Below are 17,995 nucleotides of genomic sequence, written 5' to 3' on the forward strand. Positions count from 1 at the left end.
TCTATTTAGCTGAGTAGCAGAGGTTGGTATAGGGATGAAGGCTGTTCTTTCACAGAGTCACAGAGTCTCTTCTGGAGAAGTAGCAGGAACACTTATCCTTTAGTTTCGTATGGTTTATGATGAAACTCAAACTCACACTGGCTCCTCTGTCATCCTCGGCTCCACACTGTGCTCAGATGTGTTCTCCCAATCTTAATAAAGCCCCATTGCAGGCTGCAAGGTCCAATCGATGACTAAAGGCAGTGGCAGTGTCGTGACTTTAAATGCTTCAAGGACAATTTAAGTAGTAATGTTGGTAAGGAGTGGGCAGAGATAATCAAAGTCCCCATCACTCCTATCAAAGTCAATCAAACTGCTAAAAGGCCATATACAGTTTCCTTTAATAATTTCTCAACAAATATCTAACAGTTCTAGTGCTTAAAAACAATTCTCACCACTAAGACTCTGGATGAAATAGGCTCATAGGGAGAAAACACAGCTCAGATAGCTTACGAAAGAACATACTGGCTGTGTCAGCTTCTGCAGGGGTCACACTCATTTACAAGCTTGGCTGTGCAGCCAGAGAGGCCTGGAGTTGATTAAGCACGGAGAGGAGGCCTTGATCTAGGTTTCAGTGGGCTTACCTGGGAACCGTCGCTGTCTTCACATTTGAGCCTGCATTCACTGTTGAACTGGAAGCCATTACTGCATTGGTAGAGCCCATGGAATTTGGCTGGAGGTGGGTCACAAGTCACAGGCACACAAGTTCCCTCCTGCCAGCTGCCGTCTTGGGTACATTGAGTCTTGAAAGCCCGTCTTCAAGAAACATGAAAGAAAATTCATTCTGAGGATCACATGCTTCGAACGCGAACAGTACCAGGGAGCCTCACTTTGTCTTCTTGTTCATATCCCCTGCCTCTCTATGGGATGTGTGAGGCATGCATGGTGGAGACCATGACAGAAAACCACAATTTCTCACAATGTAGAGTTTTGGAGCCCAGAGCCAAGCAATACATCTACAACACAACCCATGCATCTAAGCTTCAGGGATCATTACATACAAAACCAGGGGAGGAAACGCTGCAAAAGTCAAAAGAACAAAAAGTTTACTGTCATATTTTTGTCTCTAGAAATATCAGAGGAGCACCATGAAGTCTCATCAACATGGCCTAAACAAGGATGACACCAACAGACATGCTAACACATAAATATGAAGGGTACGGGGGTTCATCCATAGGAAAAGAACCACAGGCAACTGAGCATGGCTAAAGCAGGAGAAATAGTCTTGTTCATGTAAATAAATGGCAGAGAGATAGATATGTGTGTGTAATACTATGTTGACTGAGCAGCCCATACTTATATATTTAAAAATATACTTATGTATAGTGTATGTGTATGTGTGTGTGTGTGTGTGTGGTGTCAAAAAAACAGATCATGAATTTGAAAAGAGCAAGAGGACGTACATGGGAAGGTTTGGAGGAAAAGGAAAGGGAGAATGCTGTGATTATAGCATCATCTCAGCAACCACAACAATAATAAAGAATTCATTGAATAACATTGTCAAAGATAGGTTGTCTGTCAGGTGTGCTTTGGGACAACTCAATCCCCACCAATGCCTTGTATTCTCTTTTCCTTTCTGAGTGTTCCATGGGTTCCTGTACAGTGCTGGTGTGAACACCTGGTATTTCTTGAACAAACACTTCGTACAAGGCATTTCTGGAAGTCCTTCTATGTCATGACAACACTATGTGGTAACTTACAATCTTCATATTGCCACTGAAAATATAGGAGAGCAGAGAAAATGAACCACTGGTCTGAGATCATATAGCCTGCAGAGGGCTGTGACTTGAAGCTGACCATATGTGACTTATACCTACTCTTCTATGTCTTTTGCATGGGACAGAAAGGGATACTCTTGGTATAGCCTCCAGCAAAGCCAGGGATGTTTCCTTTCACAGAGGTATGTGGATCTGACTTTGCCTCCTCGGAGCCCATGAGGGTGTTCCCAGCACACTTACTTCTTGGCCTTCCGAGCAGAGCCAGGCACGTGGTATCCAGGCTTGCACTTGTACTTGCAGAAGGATCCCACCTTGTGCTTGTTCTCGCGACATCTGGCTGTCTGCAGGTCTGCGTGGGGAACTGGGGGTGGCGTGAGGCACATGAGCTCACACAGGGCCTCTGGGAAGGACCACAGTCCATCTTCCATACAGGTCAGAATGCTGTTGTTGCCTGGAAGACAGTCAGGCAGGGTTAGCAGAGCAATGAGTCCACCAACAGCTAAGATAACACATGAGCTGCCTGAATTTGAACCAACATGCAGTCCCCAGGTATTCCTGACTGGAAGTCCAATGCCTCCCTCTAAGAACTCAGCATCTCTGAAGAGCACCGGGCAGTTGCTACAAGCAAACAGACATGGAAGCTAAACTCGGCCCATGTCTCCTGTGTGTTAAAATCCAAATCATTTGTACCTCTTACGCTGCACAGGGAAAAGCCCTTTCTGGTCCTTCCATCATCCCCTTGCCCTGCAGATGTGTGTCCTCGCTGAAGACAGTGGTACTCATCCTAAATGGTGTTAGCCATGCTAACAGTGCTCTTTGTGATCCAGAGCCTGGGTCCTGTATCTATCCTGGCTTCCCCAAGCCTAAAAGTGACAACATCATGTTTTTAGGAGTCTTTCTTTTCTTTCTCTTTCTCTCTTCTCTCTTCTTCCTCTTTCTTTCTTTCTTTCTTCTTTCTTTCTTTCTTTCTTTCTTTCTTTCTTTCTTTCTTTCTTTCTTTCTTTCTTTCTTTCTTTCTTTCTTTCTGCTTCCTTTTCAGACCCCAGCACTCAGAGGAGTTCTGCCAGAGAAGATGAAAGAGCAGCACATTCTGCCCCGAGAATCAGCCAGTTCTGACAGAGTACTTACTGCCTTCAGGATACTCGCCTGATGGGGGTTGGTGCAGATAAAAGTAAAAGCCAGAAGCTAGACTTTTCATTGCCAGTTCATGTATTATGAGGGTCCAGCCTTTCCTGAACTCAAGACCATTGGAAGAGGACCTGCAGTGGGTGTTTCACCACTGATCCCCTCTGATTGGTTAAGGCTGCGTGGTGCTGACAAGCAGTGCACAAAGAACATGGGCGTCTCTAGATTTCAAGTGTGGGAGGGAGACCATGAGCAGGTAGTAGTTTCTATCACGTGTAAGAATACTAGTTAATTTTTATTTCACAAAAATTTGTCATGCCCCTTCATATAGCATTAGATTATGAGTAGTAGCATGTACACGTTATTTTTGTCTTGTTTTGTGCATCGCTTTGCCCAAACAAAATGTTTATTTTTGTTTATTTGATGTTTATTGAGCAGTTACTATGCACAGAGTGCTTTGAAATGCACAGTGCTTAGCATGCTAATTCCCACTTGGAAAAGAGAGGGCAGCTTGACCAAGCTCTTACAATAGCAAAATAGCTTGTCAATAGCAAAATGTTCACCAGGTTTGTCTCGCTATGGATACAGTCGTTTATACATTAAAGGGTTGTGTCTGTGTGTTCAACAAAACTCTTATTTCACACTGAGGATGGTCTTACCTTAATTTTTGTGTCTGTAGGAAAAGTGACTTTTCCTGCTTTTCCGGTGCTCAGAAGGCTAAATATAGCAACACTTCTAAGAAGTGTCCATCACAGGCCTTGTTCGCCCATTAGCCTGCACCCTTCCCTCCTCCCTCTCTGTTAACATCACACTTGCACAAGGAAGATGAAAGGACCTGTGTGAGATGCAAAGACACCTTCATCTGTTCCACTAACAGTGGCAATGCTTATGGGGTGCCAAGTACTTTATATGCTGGGGCAAAGCGATGCACAAAACAAGACAAAAATAACGTGTACATGCTACTACTCATAATCTAATGCTATATGAAGGGGCATGACAAATTTTTGTGAAATAAAAATTAACTAGTATTCTTACACGTGATAGAAACTACTACCTGAGATCAAACGAAGAAAGAGAAAAAGACAAGAGAACTACTTCACAATTTTGTGTACACGTTTCGGTGTCTCCTTTCATTGTTAGTTTCCTGTGATTCACCCCCTGCTCAGCATGATTCACCTAGATGACATGAAACATGTTTGCACAGCCCCACAGAAAATGCTAACTTGTAAGCTATAGTACCACCAGCCAGATATTTCTCACATCCCAGGGAAAGAGAGGGGGGTAAAAGGTGAGTCACTGAGTTTTCATCAAAGCCAAGAGATTTCCAGAAAACCAGACAGGAAACTTCCCTGCATTGTTTTGGGGTTAGGGGTTAGGGTTGATAGTTGTTTGGGAATGCCAGATGTATCGGCAGTTCAGTAAGAATGAGAGCTTTAGCAATGTCCTTTGGCACCGAGCCTATAGTTCATGATCCTGGAGAAGCTAAGTAATAAGGTGAGCCCAAAGAAAAATATATATAGATCCACCTGGAAACTGGAAACAAACAAGATGGCCTGACAAAATTGGAAGCATGGGAGTGGGAAGGAAAGGGAGGATAGAAGGGGAAGAGGGTTCAGGAGAACTTGAGGGAATGGGTGGGATAGCTGAGATGGAGGAAGGACAGAGACGAGAGCAAGGAAAGAGATATCTTGATTGAGGGAGCCATTATAGGTTTAGCAGAAACCTGACTCTAGAGAAATTCCCAGGAATTCACAAGGATGACCCCGGCTAAGACTCTAAGCAATAGAGGAGAGGGGGACTGATCATGACTTGCCCTGTAGTCAGACTGATGATTATCTTAAATATCACCACAGAGCCTTCATCCAGCAACTGATGGAGGCAGAGGCAGAGACCCACATCAGAGCACTGTGCTGAGCTCCCAAAGTCCAGTTAAGAATGGAAGGAATGAGAATATGAGCAAAGAGGTCAAGACCATGATGGGTTCACCCACTGAAACAGTTTACCTGAGCTAATGGGAGCTCACCAGCTCCAGCAGGACTGAAAAGGAACAAGCATAGGACCAAACTAGTCCCTCTAAATGTGACTGACCATTGAATTGCTGGGGCAGACTAAGGGGCCACTGGCAGTGGCACCATGATTTATCCCCACTGCTTGTATTGGCTTTTTGGGAACTGGTTCTCTTTGGATGGATACCTTGCTCAGCCTAGATATAGTAGGGAGGGCCTTGGACCTTCCTCAAAGCAGTGTGCCTTACCCTCTCTGAGGATTGGATGAGGGTGGGGTGGGAGGGTGTGTGGAGGGAATGGGAGGAAGGGAGGTAGTGGGAGCTTGGATTGGTATTTTTTAAAAATCTAATAAATTAAAAAAAAGAAATCAATAATGTTTCAGGAAAGTAAAAAAATTAAAGAAAAAAGAATGGGAGCTTTAGAAGATACAGGAGTGGCGTCCTTTCCAAATTGCTCAAAGGTGTTGCAATACCCATAGTTAAAGTGTTGGTGCTTTTATCGGTGTTGGGACTACACCAGTTGCAAATGCTATAAACTTTAAACAGAGAGGCATATTTCTTTGTTGTGAGATGATGTAAGGATTGCAGAGCCTCAGTAAATAGGAAAGGGTCAAACTAAAAAAGTACATTGTAGGAGAGAGTACCTAGAGAGTATAATCAGAGATAAAGAATACACAGAGGATCTCTGTCTCCTTTCATCACCTGATGAAGGTTAATATTCAGGAGGATGCGTATATGTTTGAAAGGAGACAGAGATCCACATTGGAGCACCGGACTGAAATCTCAAGGTCCAAATCAGGAGCAGAAGGAGAGAGAGCACGAGCAAGGAACTCAGGACCGCGAGGGGTGCACCCCCACACTGAGACAATGGGGATGTTCTATCGGGAACCCACTAAGGCCAGCTGGCCTGGGTCTGAAAAAGCATGGGATAAAACCGGACTTGCTGAACATAGCGGACAATGAGGATTACTGAGAACTCAAGAACAATGGCAATGGGTTTTTGATCCTACTGCACGTACTGGCTCTGGGGGAGCCTAGGCAGTTTGGATGACCACCTTAGTAGACGTGGATGGAGGTGGGTGGTCCTTGGACTTCACACACATCAGGGATCCCTGATTGCTCTTCGAGCTGATGAGCGTGGGGGACTTGATCGGGGGAGGGGGAGGGAAATGGGAGGCGGTGGCGGGGAAGAGGCAGAAATCTTAAATAAATAAATAAATAAATAAATTTAAATTAAAAAAAAAAGAATACACAGAGGAGAGCAGAACTTTCTTTCAGGAACATGGATGTGTCTTCCCCCCTCACACCCAGCTCATACCCGGTCCAGACAAAGGAATCCATGGGGTCAGGGATTCCAGTCCCTAGCTATGGCCACTGCCTGCATCTACCAAGTGGTGCTGAGGAAGTCGGCCATATACACTCTGGCAAACACACTCTTTGTCCTTGACAATGGCCCACAGACTCAGAAGGATGGTTAATACACTGAGGTTTTTACTTCTTGTCACAAACATGTGTTACCCACGTGCACGAAAACCAAGGTGTGTTGGAATCAACTCCCAACCAATAATTGTTCATGGACCTATAGACCATTTAGAGTTTTGGCCACTCAGAAATGTTCTACTCTAGAGACTAGAGAATATGCTCTCATTGTTTCCCTTGCTGACTGCTTTGGAAGAAACTCTTATTGCCTTGCCAATACCATGTCTTCCCTCTTCATATCTTCCAAGCTATGGTTTCTGGATAACATGACTTATGTCACAGAATGAAGGCTGGCCTTTCTAGCAGAGGGTGAGAATGTGTATATTAGACACCAAGAGCTCATGAGTTGTGGTACTCTGCAATTGCATTTGTTCATCTTGTTAATTTCTTTAGATTTTGGTTTTATTTTGTATGTATGAGTGTTCTGCCTCTAAGTATGTATCTGTATGATGTGTATGCCTAGTACCCACAGAGGTCAGAGGGGGTGTTAGATCCTCTGTAACTAGAGTTTCAGATGGTTGTGAACCACTATGTTGGGAATCTAATCTGGATCATCTACAAGGGCAGGAGGTATTCTTAACTGAGCCACTGTTCATCTTTTAATGTTTTTTAAAATTATTTATTTTAGTTTTTGAGGTTATAATATAATAACATCATTTACCTCCCTCCTTTCCTCCCCACAATATCACATAAACTTTCCTTACTCTTTTTTAAATTAATGACCTATTACCCATTAATTATTGTTACATACTTACATGTATATATGTATGCTCTTTTAAAGTCTGAAAAATAAATGTGGCTTAGTCTGTCTCCAGATGTGTGTAAGGACATTTTCCTCTCTAGTAAGTATGAAAGAAACTGTGAACATTTAGTCATGACTGGAGAGTGATGTTCACTGTGATTAGCTTACTTAAAAGATCACTCAGCAGGCAAGTCCCTTTGAGAATGCGTTCAAGAAAAAAATAGGATTGTAAGGTACAGTAGAGTGACTGAGGTTAACCATTCTGTGTTGTACATTTCAAAAAAAAATGAGAAGATTTTTAATGACCTCACAAGTAAATGTTTAAAGTAATAGGTAGATCAATTACCCTAATTTGATCAGGGCACAGTTTATATGTGCATTCAAACATCATATTGTCTCCCCCAAATTTTTGAAATCATAGTGCATCCATGAAAAAATTAAGCATCAGAAATGTCATAGAATATAATCAGGAAGTAGAGTGTCAGACCTTCAGTCTGGCTTGGTTTGGTTTTGTCTTCTTTCCTCTGTTGGCCACATAGTGTGGTCACTGATACCATCCTAAGACTAGAACCTGCATTGTGCTCACTCTTTATTCCAAAAGCCCAGTACACTGCCCAGTACATAGCAGTCCCTCAGTTTCCACTTGTTGCATGACTGAAGCATCATGACTTTATTTATGATCTTGAATGAGTGGTTTAGCTTCCCTGATCCTAAGCAAAAGTTACTTCTGAGTTCTTAGCAAACTTGAGCATTTTAAGGTGAAAGGGTATTGATCACTCATACTCTGCAGAGAATAAAATTTCAGTTAGCTGGACTAGAATAAGGACAAGCAAGTCTTCAAAATCTGCAATAGCCTAAAGCCAGGACTCTTAGGATTACAAAGATATTCACTTTCATTGTTCTTGGTAAGGAATAGACACTCGCAGAAGTTACCAAAGAAGGGGCAAAGTGAAAAGACAAATAGGAGAGAACCCAGTGGGGCAGGAATTGTGGGCACAAAAATAATACATGGGAATTTCTGTCAGGAATGCATGGAGCTTTAGAAAGTTGGGAAGAAGGTGAAATGTTAGCAAAGGTATCTAAAGAAACAACTAATCCTCTAATGAGCAATTCTAGGCTACCGGGATTCCCAGACAACCCATCACACTCCTCATCCACACTGGAGCTCCTACCCATGAACATGGTCAAAGAAATCCTACGAAGCTGCATTCAGTGAAATACTGATGGGGTCAGTGGAGCATCTAGGAATGAAGGATCAGCTACACAGTGGGATACTACCCCTCCCAGCTTCTCCTCTCACATGAAGATCTTTACCAAGGTAGCTCATTTTTCCTTCCAAATAGTAAATACAGAGAAAAAAGAATGTCTTAGAAAGCAGTCGTTTTCCGGGATCATTGGCAGAGAATCCTTGTTCAGGAGAGAAGTAAAGGAATCTGGAGCACTGTTTGCTACTGCGCAAACAGATGGAGGGAGGCAAAGGCAGGCATAGGAAGACTATTTCACTGGTAAACAAGGTGGTTTTATGTCACCGTGCCACCCTTCATGTTCACTACTACACACAAGAAATCAGAGAGTGTCCCACAGAATGGTGTATCTTTGTGACCTCAGTGAGTTTTGTAAACTCACATGAAAATCTGAGATGGAAAAGATCCCAGAGTTAGAAGTAGAAAGCAGAGTGTCTGTGGAGATGTTGTAGCATGAGGATGTGCTACCTTTAGAAGCTGTATTCCTTAGTTAATAGTAAATGGACCTGTCTATTGTGCTTGAGTGAGTTAGATTTTGCTAAGCAATGAAAGCATTGAACTTAAGTCATTGATTCAGTATTTATGGTCTTCATCTTAATGTTGTCCTTCCTGAATATGAGAGCACTTTCCCTGCCTTGCAGTTTGATAAACGTGACCTTTGCTTACAGAGTTTATTTGAGGAACACTAACAATAACAGTAATGAAAACCTTAGCAGAATTTATTTTAACACTTCTAACTCTCCTGTTCTTTTGCATAGATCTTGAAGAGAAGCTTGGATTAAAACAATATTTCAGGATATTTGAGCAAATAAATCACATGAGGTAGAGGAACAAAGGGGATGGTGCCACTTGTGTGGGAGGAAACTCTTTAGGGGTGCAGTTACTGGATTGTGCCTAGATGGGTGTGCTCTTCTGAAGACAGAAATACTCATGCCTGAGAACTGTAGAGGTTAGAATATGACTTCATAGTTGCTAGCTACATGGATTATACAGGACAAGGACGACAGCAGTCGGGGAGGGGACACCCACTGCTGAGATATTGAGGGAAAAAGGAGTCTTCAGCAAGCGCTTTCTCCAGTGCAGGTATCTTATGAACGCCAGTTTGTGTCTCTAATGGCTCTTTGTCAGTGAGCACTCCTGAGCTTATTGTTTAAGTAAGACTGTGGCAGGTCACAGGAGCAACACTGATTAGCTAAGTCAGAGAGCTGGTAAAGAACAAAGCCAGGTGAATCTGGACTTTCTTATTTTTAATTTCTTATTGCATGACATTTATTTCTCATTGCTTATTTGTATGTGTATACGTGTGGGGGCATGGATGTCATCATATGAAAGTTATCCAGTGAGCTGTCTTGCTAGATCCAACCTGGAACTTCTGATTCTATGTTTTCTTTTTTCCCCCTTAAAATATAGTTTAAATAAAAATAAAATAAAAAGTAAAGAAAGAAAACAAGGCAAATGAAATAAAATAATGGAGGAAAAGCTATGCTGACTACTTTCTGAGGAAGGCAAAATGGGATAGCATCAAGAAGCTCAAAGAGGGAGTGGGACGATCAGCCAGTCCTTGCTGCCAGCAGGTCTGCGTGGAATCAGACGAAGGACATGTGTATAGAATGGTGCTGACAACAAGGCTACAGGGACTAGCTGCTGGTCCCCACAGGCCCGTGCAAAATGTCAAGATGTTTCCCTGAATGCTCCAGAGATGGGCAAAATGAGAATCAACAACTGTCCAAATTAGTCTTCTCCTGAAGCCACCTTTCCATAGCAACGTCTGCCTCCTTCATTCATAGGCACGTGAAAATGATAGGAAGATTTGCTTGAGGATTTGCCATGTTGACAGCTTTAATTTTTTTTTTTTACATTTTAGAGTGGAAATGTACTTTTATTTTTTTTTCTCTTAAATTTATTTTATTAGATTTTCTTATTCAATTAAGGATCTCCGCCTCCCCCCCCCCGCCACCGCTTCCCATCTCCCTCCCCCTTCCCCGATCAAGTCCCTCTCCCTCATCAGCTTGAAGAGCAATCAGGGTTCCCTGACCTGTGGGAAGTCCAAGGACCGCCCACCTCCATCATCTCCTCACCATATAATAATCAAAACACAAAATATACAAGTTAAAGATAGAATATTAAGAGCTGCAAAGGAAAAAGGGCAAGTAACTTATAAAGGTAAACCAATCAGACTTACACCTGACTTCTCTATGGAAACTATGAAAGCCAGAAGGTCCTGGATAGATGTCCTGCAGAAACTAAGAGACCATGGATGCAAACCCAAACTACTATACCCCGCCAAGCTATCGTTCACTATCAATGGAGAAAACAAGACATTCCAGGATAAGAACAAATTTAAACAATACGTAGCCACAAATCCAGCCCTACAGAAAGTAATAGAAGGAAAATCGCAACCCAAGGCATCCAACATTGCCAACACTGCCTAAAATAACTCAGACATATAGCGACCCTTCACCAGCACATCTCAAAGAAGGTTGACAGCTTTAATAATCAATACTAATGTATTTGCCTCTTTTCCCAGGAGCCTATGATTAAGAAAGGTATGCTTTTCTAGTCATTAATACATCCTGCATTCTATTGGCAGATAGAGCCATGTATCTGATTCGGATTGCTTAGATTCTAACATTAGTTTTCAACCCGTGGGCCATGACACCCTTGGGGGTTGCCTAAGACCATGGGAAAGCAAGGATATTTACATTACAGTTCATAACAGTAGCAAAATTGCAGTTATGAAGTAGCAATGAGAACAATGATACGGTTCGGGTCGCAACAATATGAGGGACTATATTAAAGGGTCACAACATTAGGAAGGTTGAGAACCACTGGCCTTAGAAGCTGGAAAGCTGCCACTTTCCACTGGTTTCCTTCCCTCTTTTCTGTGATCTTAATCTTTACAGTAGCTCAAATGAAAAGTCTCCACCCTTCTTATTCAAATCTTCTTTGACAGAAAAGGAGGAACTAGCTTCCATAGCCCAGATGCACTTGCTGTCTTTCTTGAGGAGCAGTTTACAATTAAAGCTGGCTCTTTGGTTCCCATAGTATTTCTTCACAGCATTCGTCCACCAAACAATGCATTTTAGCTTTAGTACATGTCATTTCCTGAGCTTCTGACCATAGCCATTGCTTCCAAAGGGCACAAGTTCATCTAAGCTTTGAAAGTCAATTTTATATAAGTTTTGGGGGTCAATGTCTGTCCCCTTGAAAAACTGGTAAGACTCATGATACTCATCAATCATCCAAGTACCCAAAACTCAGCCACACACAATAGTTTATCTGCTCTTCTGACTATTCAGGGACATGGTGACAATGTCCCCACAGTTGACAGGCACACTTTGTGGCACAGTGAACTAGAAGAAAGGCCTGTATGATCAAGCAAGTTATTGTTAGAATTTAAGAATGAAAAATCATTTCTTCTAAGAAACCAACAGAAATATAGAACCCTTCTATCTCTGAAATCAGACAAAATTGCTGCTACTGAGCTCTGTGGAAGTTCTTCCTTTTCTTGGTGTACTTTAGTCCTCAGTATTTCCAGTATTCTGGGTGGGCTGTGAGGCCTCTTTTTAAAGCTTGCATTTCCCGAAATTCACTATCAGCCTCCAGACCAGGTTCTCCCCCATTTCTAAAGGGCGACCTCGTCTTCAACCTCCCAGATGCCCTCTTCTTCACCACCGTATTCCTATTGCTTAGTCGAGGAGATGCTGAGTGTTTACTGGCCACGCTTACTTTTCTCCAGACTCAGGCTCTCTTTGTAAAGAGCAGAACTGACATTGGGCAGAAACAGACCCGGGGTACAATGTGGTTGCCATCACTAATACAGCAACCTTGGGTTATTTTGTTAAATTCTAATAATTGTTTGGATTTTCCTTTGGGTAATTCAAAGACTAATATGAGGGTTACTGGTTCTTAATCATCCACAGTAAGCTAGATATAACCATTCTAAATAGAATTATCTTTACTGCCCTGCCCCACCCCTATCATTTTTTCTGAAAGATTTATAAAATCTTGAGTGAGTATTAACTTCCATTTTATACGCACATAAATTTCTATATTTTTAAATTTCTGGCTGCATAGCAAGCCAGTTTACATGACTACAAATGGTAAAAAGAAGCCAGGAAGCCACACAACTCTGAGCACCTCTTGGCATCTGAAACTCAGAGGGAGGTTTGGAAACAGCCACTAGGTTTTTCAGAGATGATGAAGGCCAGACTGGGACAAAAAGTTTAGAATACCTTTCAACTGGGCAGGGTGGCGACACTGAAAGGAGCATCTTCTACCAAAAGTGGTGCCCTCTGGGCAGGAGAAGGAGGCAGCGTAGACGTGATGGTGATCTGGGACCCCGCAGTCCACTGGCTCACATGCCACCTGCTTGTTCCATTTGCCCTCTGTACACGTCACTGTGATGCTTGGTCCTACCTGAGAAGCAGAGAAAGATACAATGAAGGACAGCAGGCAGGTCCTTGGATATGAGGACATGCCCTTCTCCACAGGTGACAGGTCAGACTCTTGTCAAGCAATAAGAAAACATATTCTCAGTGATGAACTAATTTTTAATAACTCAACAACTTTTTGGACTAGATATTTTAATCCTCATTTAATGATGCAGAAACATTATGACTGCCCCAGGTTACCTACTAAGAGAAAAGTTAAGTGTGACTTGAACTCAAATATGTTCAGAACTGTAAACTATAATGTCTTCCAGATAGATCATCACATTCATTTTTATGAGAATCTGGAGATTCAGAGACCTCAGAGGGTGTGATTTCTGTTACAGAGCATACTCTAACACATGTTCAATAGAAGCTCGCCAAGGGCTGGTCCTGATATCTTCTCTTGAAGGGATTTACACAGAGGTAGCTAAAGTACTTGGTATTAAGTTAGGGAGTGCCTTTGGGTGTGGGAAACCTGATGTCTCTACATGAGAAAGTCCTCTTTCTTGAATTCTGCCAGTCAAAAATGAATGGACTGGACCCAAAGATTTCATCATATGCTACTGCCTATTATGAGATTTAGGGGCTCCAGAAAAAAAATAATCTTGAATAATCAAGAATAAAATTGATTCAAAAACAAATTTAAGAACACTGAAAGGTCTATCTGATTTCAACTGAACTAGGAAATGGCAGGGCTGTGTAGGTAAAAGGTGCGGTGAGGCTGCAGAGCCAAGAGAAGGTCTGTCATTGGCAGCCCGGAGTCTTCCATTCAAGGAGGAGGCAGCCAAATCCCTGGTGGTTGAGAGTGCCAAATGTTGACTTGGGCTTTTTAAAAGCAAAGGACATTTTCCTCTCTTAAGTACACATCAAAGGGAACAGAGGTATCTCACTGCCAAGGCAACCTAATTGTTTCCATAGGAGTTCAGACCTGCCATGTCTGACACACGGAAGTAGGTGTCCAAGTCAAGCCAGCCGAGAAGCTCTACACGAATAGGCATTCCCAGCAATGAAGAAAGTGCCCCTGTGTGCTAGCAGGATGCAGTCTGCTGGTGGGACCATGGGGAACTGCACCTACACTGCTGTGGGATCCTCAAAACTTGGGGCTGCCAGTTTATCCCACTCCCTCCTGTGGGATCTGTGATCCCCAAAACAGTGTCAGGCTAAAGTAAGCTTTGCCATACCACTTATCTCTGTTTCCAATAACTTCATGAAGGATGCATCCCAACTTTCAAGGGTCCCATTGTTAACATCCCCATGGGTCTGTCTGCTGTCTGTCTCACTGCTTACACTCTGTGCCACACCCATGTGGGCAGGCAAATGAGGCCTTTGTTTATCAGGGTTTAATCATATCATGCCCTTCTGCAGCTTCTTGCTGCCACCACAGTTCCAAACTTGCCAACCACACTGGCAGGACCTGGCATCCATGGACTCAATTCGATCCTCTAGGCTCATGACTTGAATGATTTTAGAAACAGTAGCCTCGGATGTGGCCACTTACAGCACTAACAGATGTTCCCATATATTCCCCTGCCTGTACAAAAGCACACTTTTTTTGTTTTGTTCAGACACACCTATGCCCATAAAACCACCTCTCAGTTGTCATATTACTCCTTTCAGGGCACTTTCTTAAGTGCCTATACATTTCTTTAAAACCGTATATGTCCCTCTCCGTCTCCATGTTGTCTGCTAGTCACTAAGAAACAGTTCAGTCTTAAGGGCTTTTTTTCCCTCCAGGACCTAGCACAGTGGTGAACTCAGATATTGCAATGAATGAATGAATGGGATAGTGAATGAATGAAGAGACACGCAGACTGAGAGTCCCCATTTACCTAAACCATCTCACTCCATCATGCGGAATTTTGAGGGTCAGCCTCTCTTTCCAATATGTTAATTCTATATCCTAGATCTGTAACCTACACAACAGTATTAATATTTGCTGTTCACAATATTTATTGGACAGAAGCCCTCTTCTTGCAGAGTCACAATTGGTTTATTTTTTGTTGATTGCATCATTGATTCATTAATTGGGATAAATCTACATACATGAATTGTGTATATGTGTGCTTATACACATGCATATATATATATATGGGAAAGAGCTGGAGAGAGGGAGAGGAAGAAAGATCAGAGGGAGAGAGAGCATTTTTTTTATTCACTTGTTTTCTGTGGCAGCAGTATTTTCAGTACTGAGGCTTCAGCAGAGAACCCATCCCATACCCGCCAGGCTTTCCTGTCTGCATCCACAAACCTGGCTCTTGATCAACTCATCATCCCGCTGTATCTGCAGCACATAACCTGTCTGACATGTCACAGTGCACTGGGCACCATGGTAGTGGTGACTGCTGGAACAGTTGAGAGAAGCATTCTCCACAGTCAGTTCTGGACAGTCCGTGGCTTCACAGGCAAAATGCACACAGCTGGGGAGGAAGGAATAAGAAGGTGAACTGAGGTTTTCTCACAAGGCAGCTTTACTCCAGCTAAAAGCTCAAGACTAGGCCTCTCCCCAGAGCTTCAGGAGATGAAGAGAGTAGAGCAAAGATGATTCTCAAGGCCACTGTTATGGCTTTTTAAGAATACAAGAAATGGGGGTAAACTTGAATCCAGGGTCATCCTCCCCATTTCTTGTGAGTTCTAACTTTCAAGAGCCATGGGGAAAATTTTGTTGTGAGTTAACACTCTCATACACTGTAAAGATTTGTGACACATATTGGTTTAAAAAAACAAAAACACCGGTTGGCCAGTAGCCAGGCAGAAAGTATAGGTGGAGTGACCAGACTAAGAGAATGCTAGGAAGAGGAAAGGCAGAGATGCAGTCTCCAGCCAGACACAGAGAGAGCAAGATGAGAATGCCCTAGTAAGAAAAGGTACCAAGCCACATAGATAAGATAATATAGATAAGAATTATGGGTTAATTTAAGTTGTAAGAGCTAGTTTATAATAAGCCTGAGCAATAGGTCAAACAGTTGATAATAAATGTTTAAGCTTCTGTGTGTTTACTTGGGACTGAATGGCTGTAGGACCAGATGAGACAGAAACTTCCATCTACAGGATACGATTGATTAATTTATGAAATGCAAATAGCCAAATTCCCAGCACATTCTAAGCCTCAGCCATCAGTACTATATTTGTCACCTAGAAATTGTGTGGCTTGGGCAAATGTGCTATTTATGAGAGCCTCAGTGCCCTTGAGATTTGCCCCACCTCACAGACCCATGAGACTCTGTGGCAGTGGCAGGGGCTGTCTTTCTGAACTGTAATGCAACTCACAAAGCCTTAGAAAAAAATGTACAGAAACCATGCCTTATATCTTTCTTTGGCTGCCATTTTCACTTTCTGGCTAATCTGAATTCTGCCCAATGTTCAAGTCCTAACTAATTCCATGGGAGAATTCCCTTCTGTAATATGAGTTTCCTCACAGACATTCTGCCTTCCTGTCTCTCATCCTGTTGCTCTCACGCTGCGCATTTCTGGTTCAGGATGTAGATGCCTACGAGGCACCCAACTGCATGCTAATCTTTAAAGATTCAAGTGGAGATCACATAAAACCCCTGTACTAAGGTAGTCCCTCCCATTGGGCTATATATACACACATACTCAGAACAGTAGCAATTAATCACGGAGAGTGTATCTAAGTGAGCTCATTTCAGTGTAACAATAAATCTATGAGTTATGCATTATTCCTTTTTTAATTGGAAATATGGAAACCTGGGAAGAAGAAATTGCCTGTTTAAATATCCACCCCTATGTGAGACCTGAAGGTCTTCAGGTTAACATTACCCTATGAGGTCCGGACTAGAACATTGTTATGAATGGACACAATGACAATTTCATCCTGCCATTATGAATAAAAATGGCTTTCACCCAGATGTTGACTAAATAGAAAGAAACAACTGGCGATAGCACCTTACAATAGCTTGAAAATGTTCACAGGTCTGCGTGGTGGTGACACATGCCTTTAATCCCAGAACTCGGAAGACAAAGGCAGGCGGATCTCTGTGAGTTTGAAGTCAGCCTGGTCTACAGATCTAGTTCCATGTTAAGGGGTCCAAAGCCACAGAAAAACTCTGTCTCCAAAAAAAAAGAAGAGAGAGAGAGAAAAAGAAAAAAAGAGGAAGGAAGGAAGGAAGGAAGGAAGGAAGGAAGAAAGAAAGAAAGAAAGAAAGAAAGAAAGAAAGAAAGAAAGAAAAGTCATAGTAGTTGAAATAATGTTTTCAGCAGCAAAAGTTTTCTCTATGACCGTTCTAAAACCTTGGCTACAGTGCTCCCAGTTGGATAAATTTGTATTCAGAACTCCAAGTCTTTGGATTCCTGAGACTTTTGTTGGGGGCATTCAAAGCAGGCTCTCACTATGTAGCTCTAGCCTCCTGGAGTATGTAGACCAGAGATCTGCCTCCTGCTGCCTCCCCAGTGCTGGGATGAAGGTGTGTGCCACTTCATCCAGCATTTGTTTTCCTGCTTTTGTGTAAGAAAAACAAAACTGTTTGGAGTGAAGCAGCTTCAGATGAATGTTCCACACCTTCATGGCCCCAGTTTTGAAATCATTACCAGTATTTTGTTTTAGCAGGGAGTAGAGGACCGGGATCTCATCCTCTCAACTACTCAGATTAAACAATGGGCAAGAAAAGAGATTTTGAAGAAGTAATGTCTAAAGGGCTGTAGCCCACAGGCTGAAAACCACTGCTCTAGAACTCACAAAGTTCAATTCGCAGATGCACTTTGATGATGTCCAGAATGGCCAAAAGGGGAGATCACTTTCCAAATGCTAATATTCTTTTTATTATGGGGCAATTCTTAGGCTCAGGATGTAAAGCATCCTTTTCTTCTCAGAACATCTGTCTGCACCTGACTTGTAGACTTGCAAATAAGAAGGAAAGTAACGGGAAATGAAGTGAGCGATGCCAGGCATTGGGCATGGACGTCACTGTCCCACCTTCTCAGCAGCTGCATGATGCCCTTGGACTAATGATGGTATTCCCACTGGAAAGGGAGGGCTTTCAGCCTGAACATTCGCCTTTATTCTCCCCAAGACCTCATTTTTGTCAGTGCTATCCCACTGTCTAGAAAATGTTATACACACTGCCCAAGAATGACAACTGGACCTCCAGACATATCATCATCCGCATACAAGGGTTATCCATTTCTGAAATACAAAACCTAGGTAAACAAAACAAAAGGCTCTGATCCAAAGCAGAAGGGTGGGCCGGGCGATG

The 17,995-nt window shown here is 42.6% G+C and overlaps 1 protein-coding gene across 1 annotated transcript in view; it reads right to left on the reverse strand.

Annotated features, from left to right (window-relative positions):
• Nucleotides 1-17,995, reverse strand: part of Pappa (pappalysin 1) — a gene marked incomplete at its 5' end in the record, with an annotated part of 238,799 nt that overhangs the window by 38,247 nt on the left and 182,557 nt on the right. The window contains 4 exons of the mRNA XM_005352645.2: nucleotides 624-795; nucleotides 1,998-2,208; nucleotides 12,588-12,771; nucleotides 15,034-15,202. Of these exons, the coding sequence (XP_005352702.1) occupies nucleotides 624-795; nucleotides 1,998-2,208; nucleotides 12,588-12,771; nucleotides 15,034-15,202 (736 nt within the window). The remainder of the gene's footprint in view (nucleotides 1-623; nucleotides 796-1,997; nucleotides 2,209-12,587; nucleotides 12,772-15,033; nucleotides 15,203-17,995) is intronic.

This window comes from Microtus ochrogaster, chromosome 10, assembly GCF_000317375.1.
Source record: "Microtus ochrogaster isolate Prairie Vole_2 chromosome 10, MicOch1.0, whole genome shotgun sequence".
In the NCBI taxonomy this organism is placed as follows: domain Eukaryota; kingdom Metazoa; phylum Chordata; class Mammalia; order Rodentia; family Cricetidae; genus Microtus; species Microtus ochrogaster.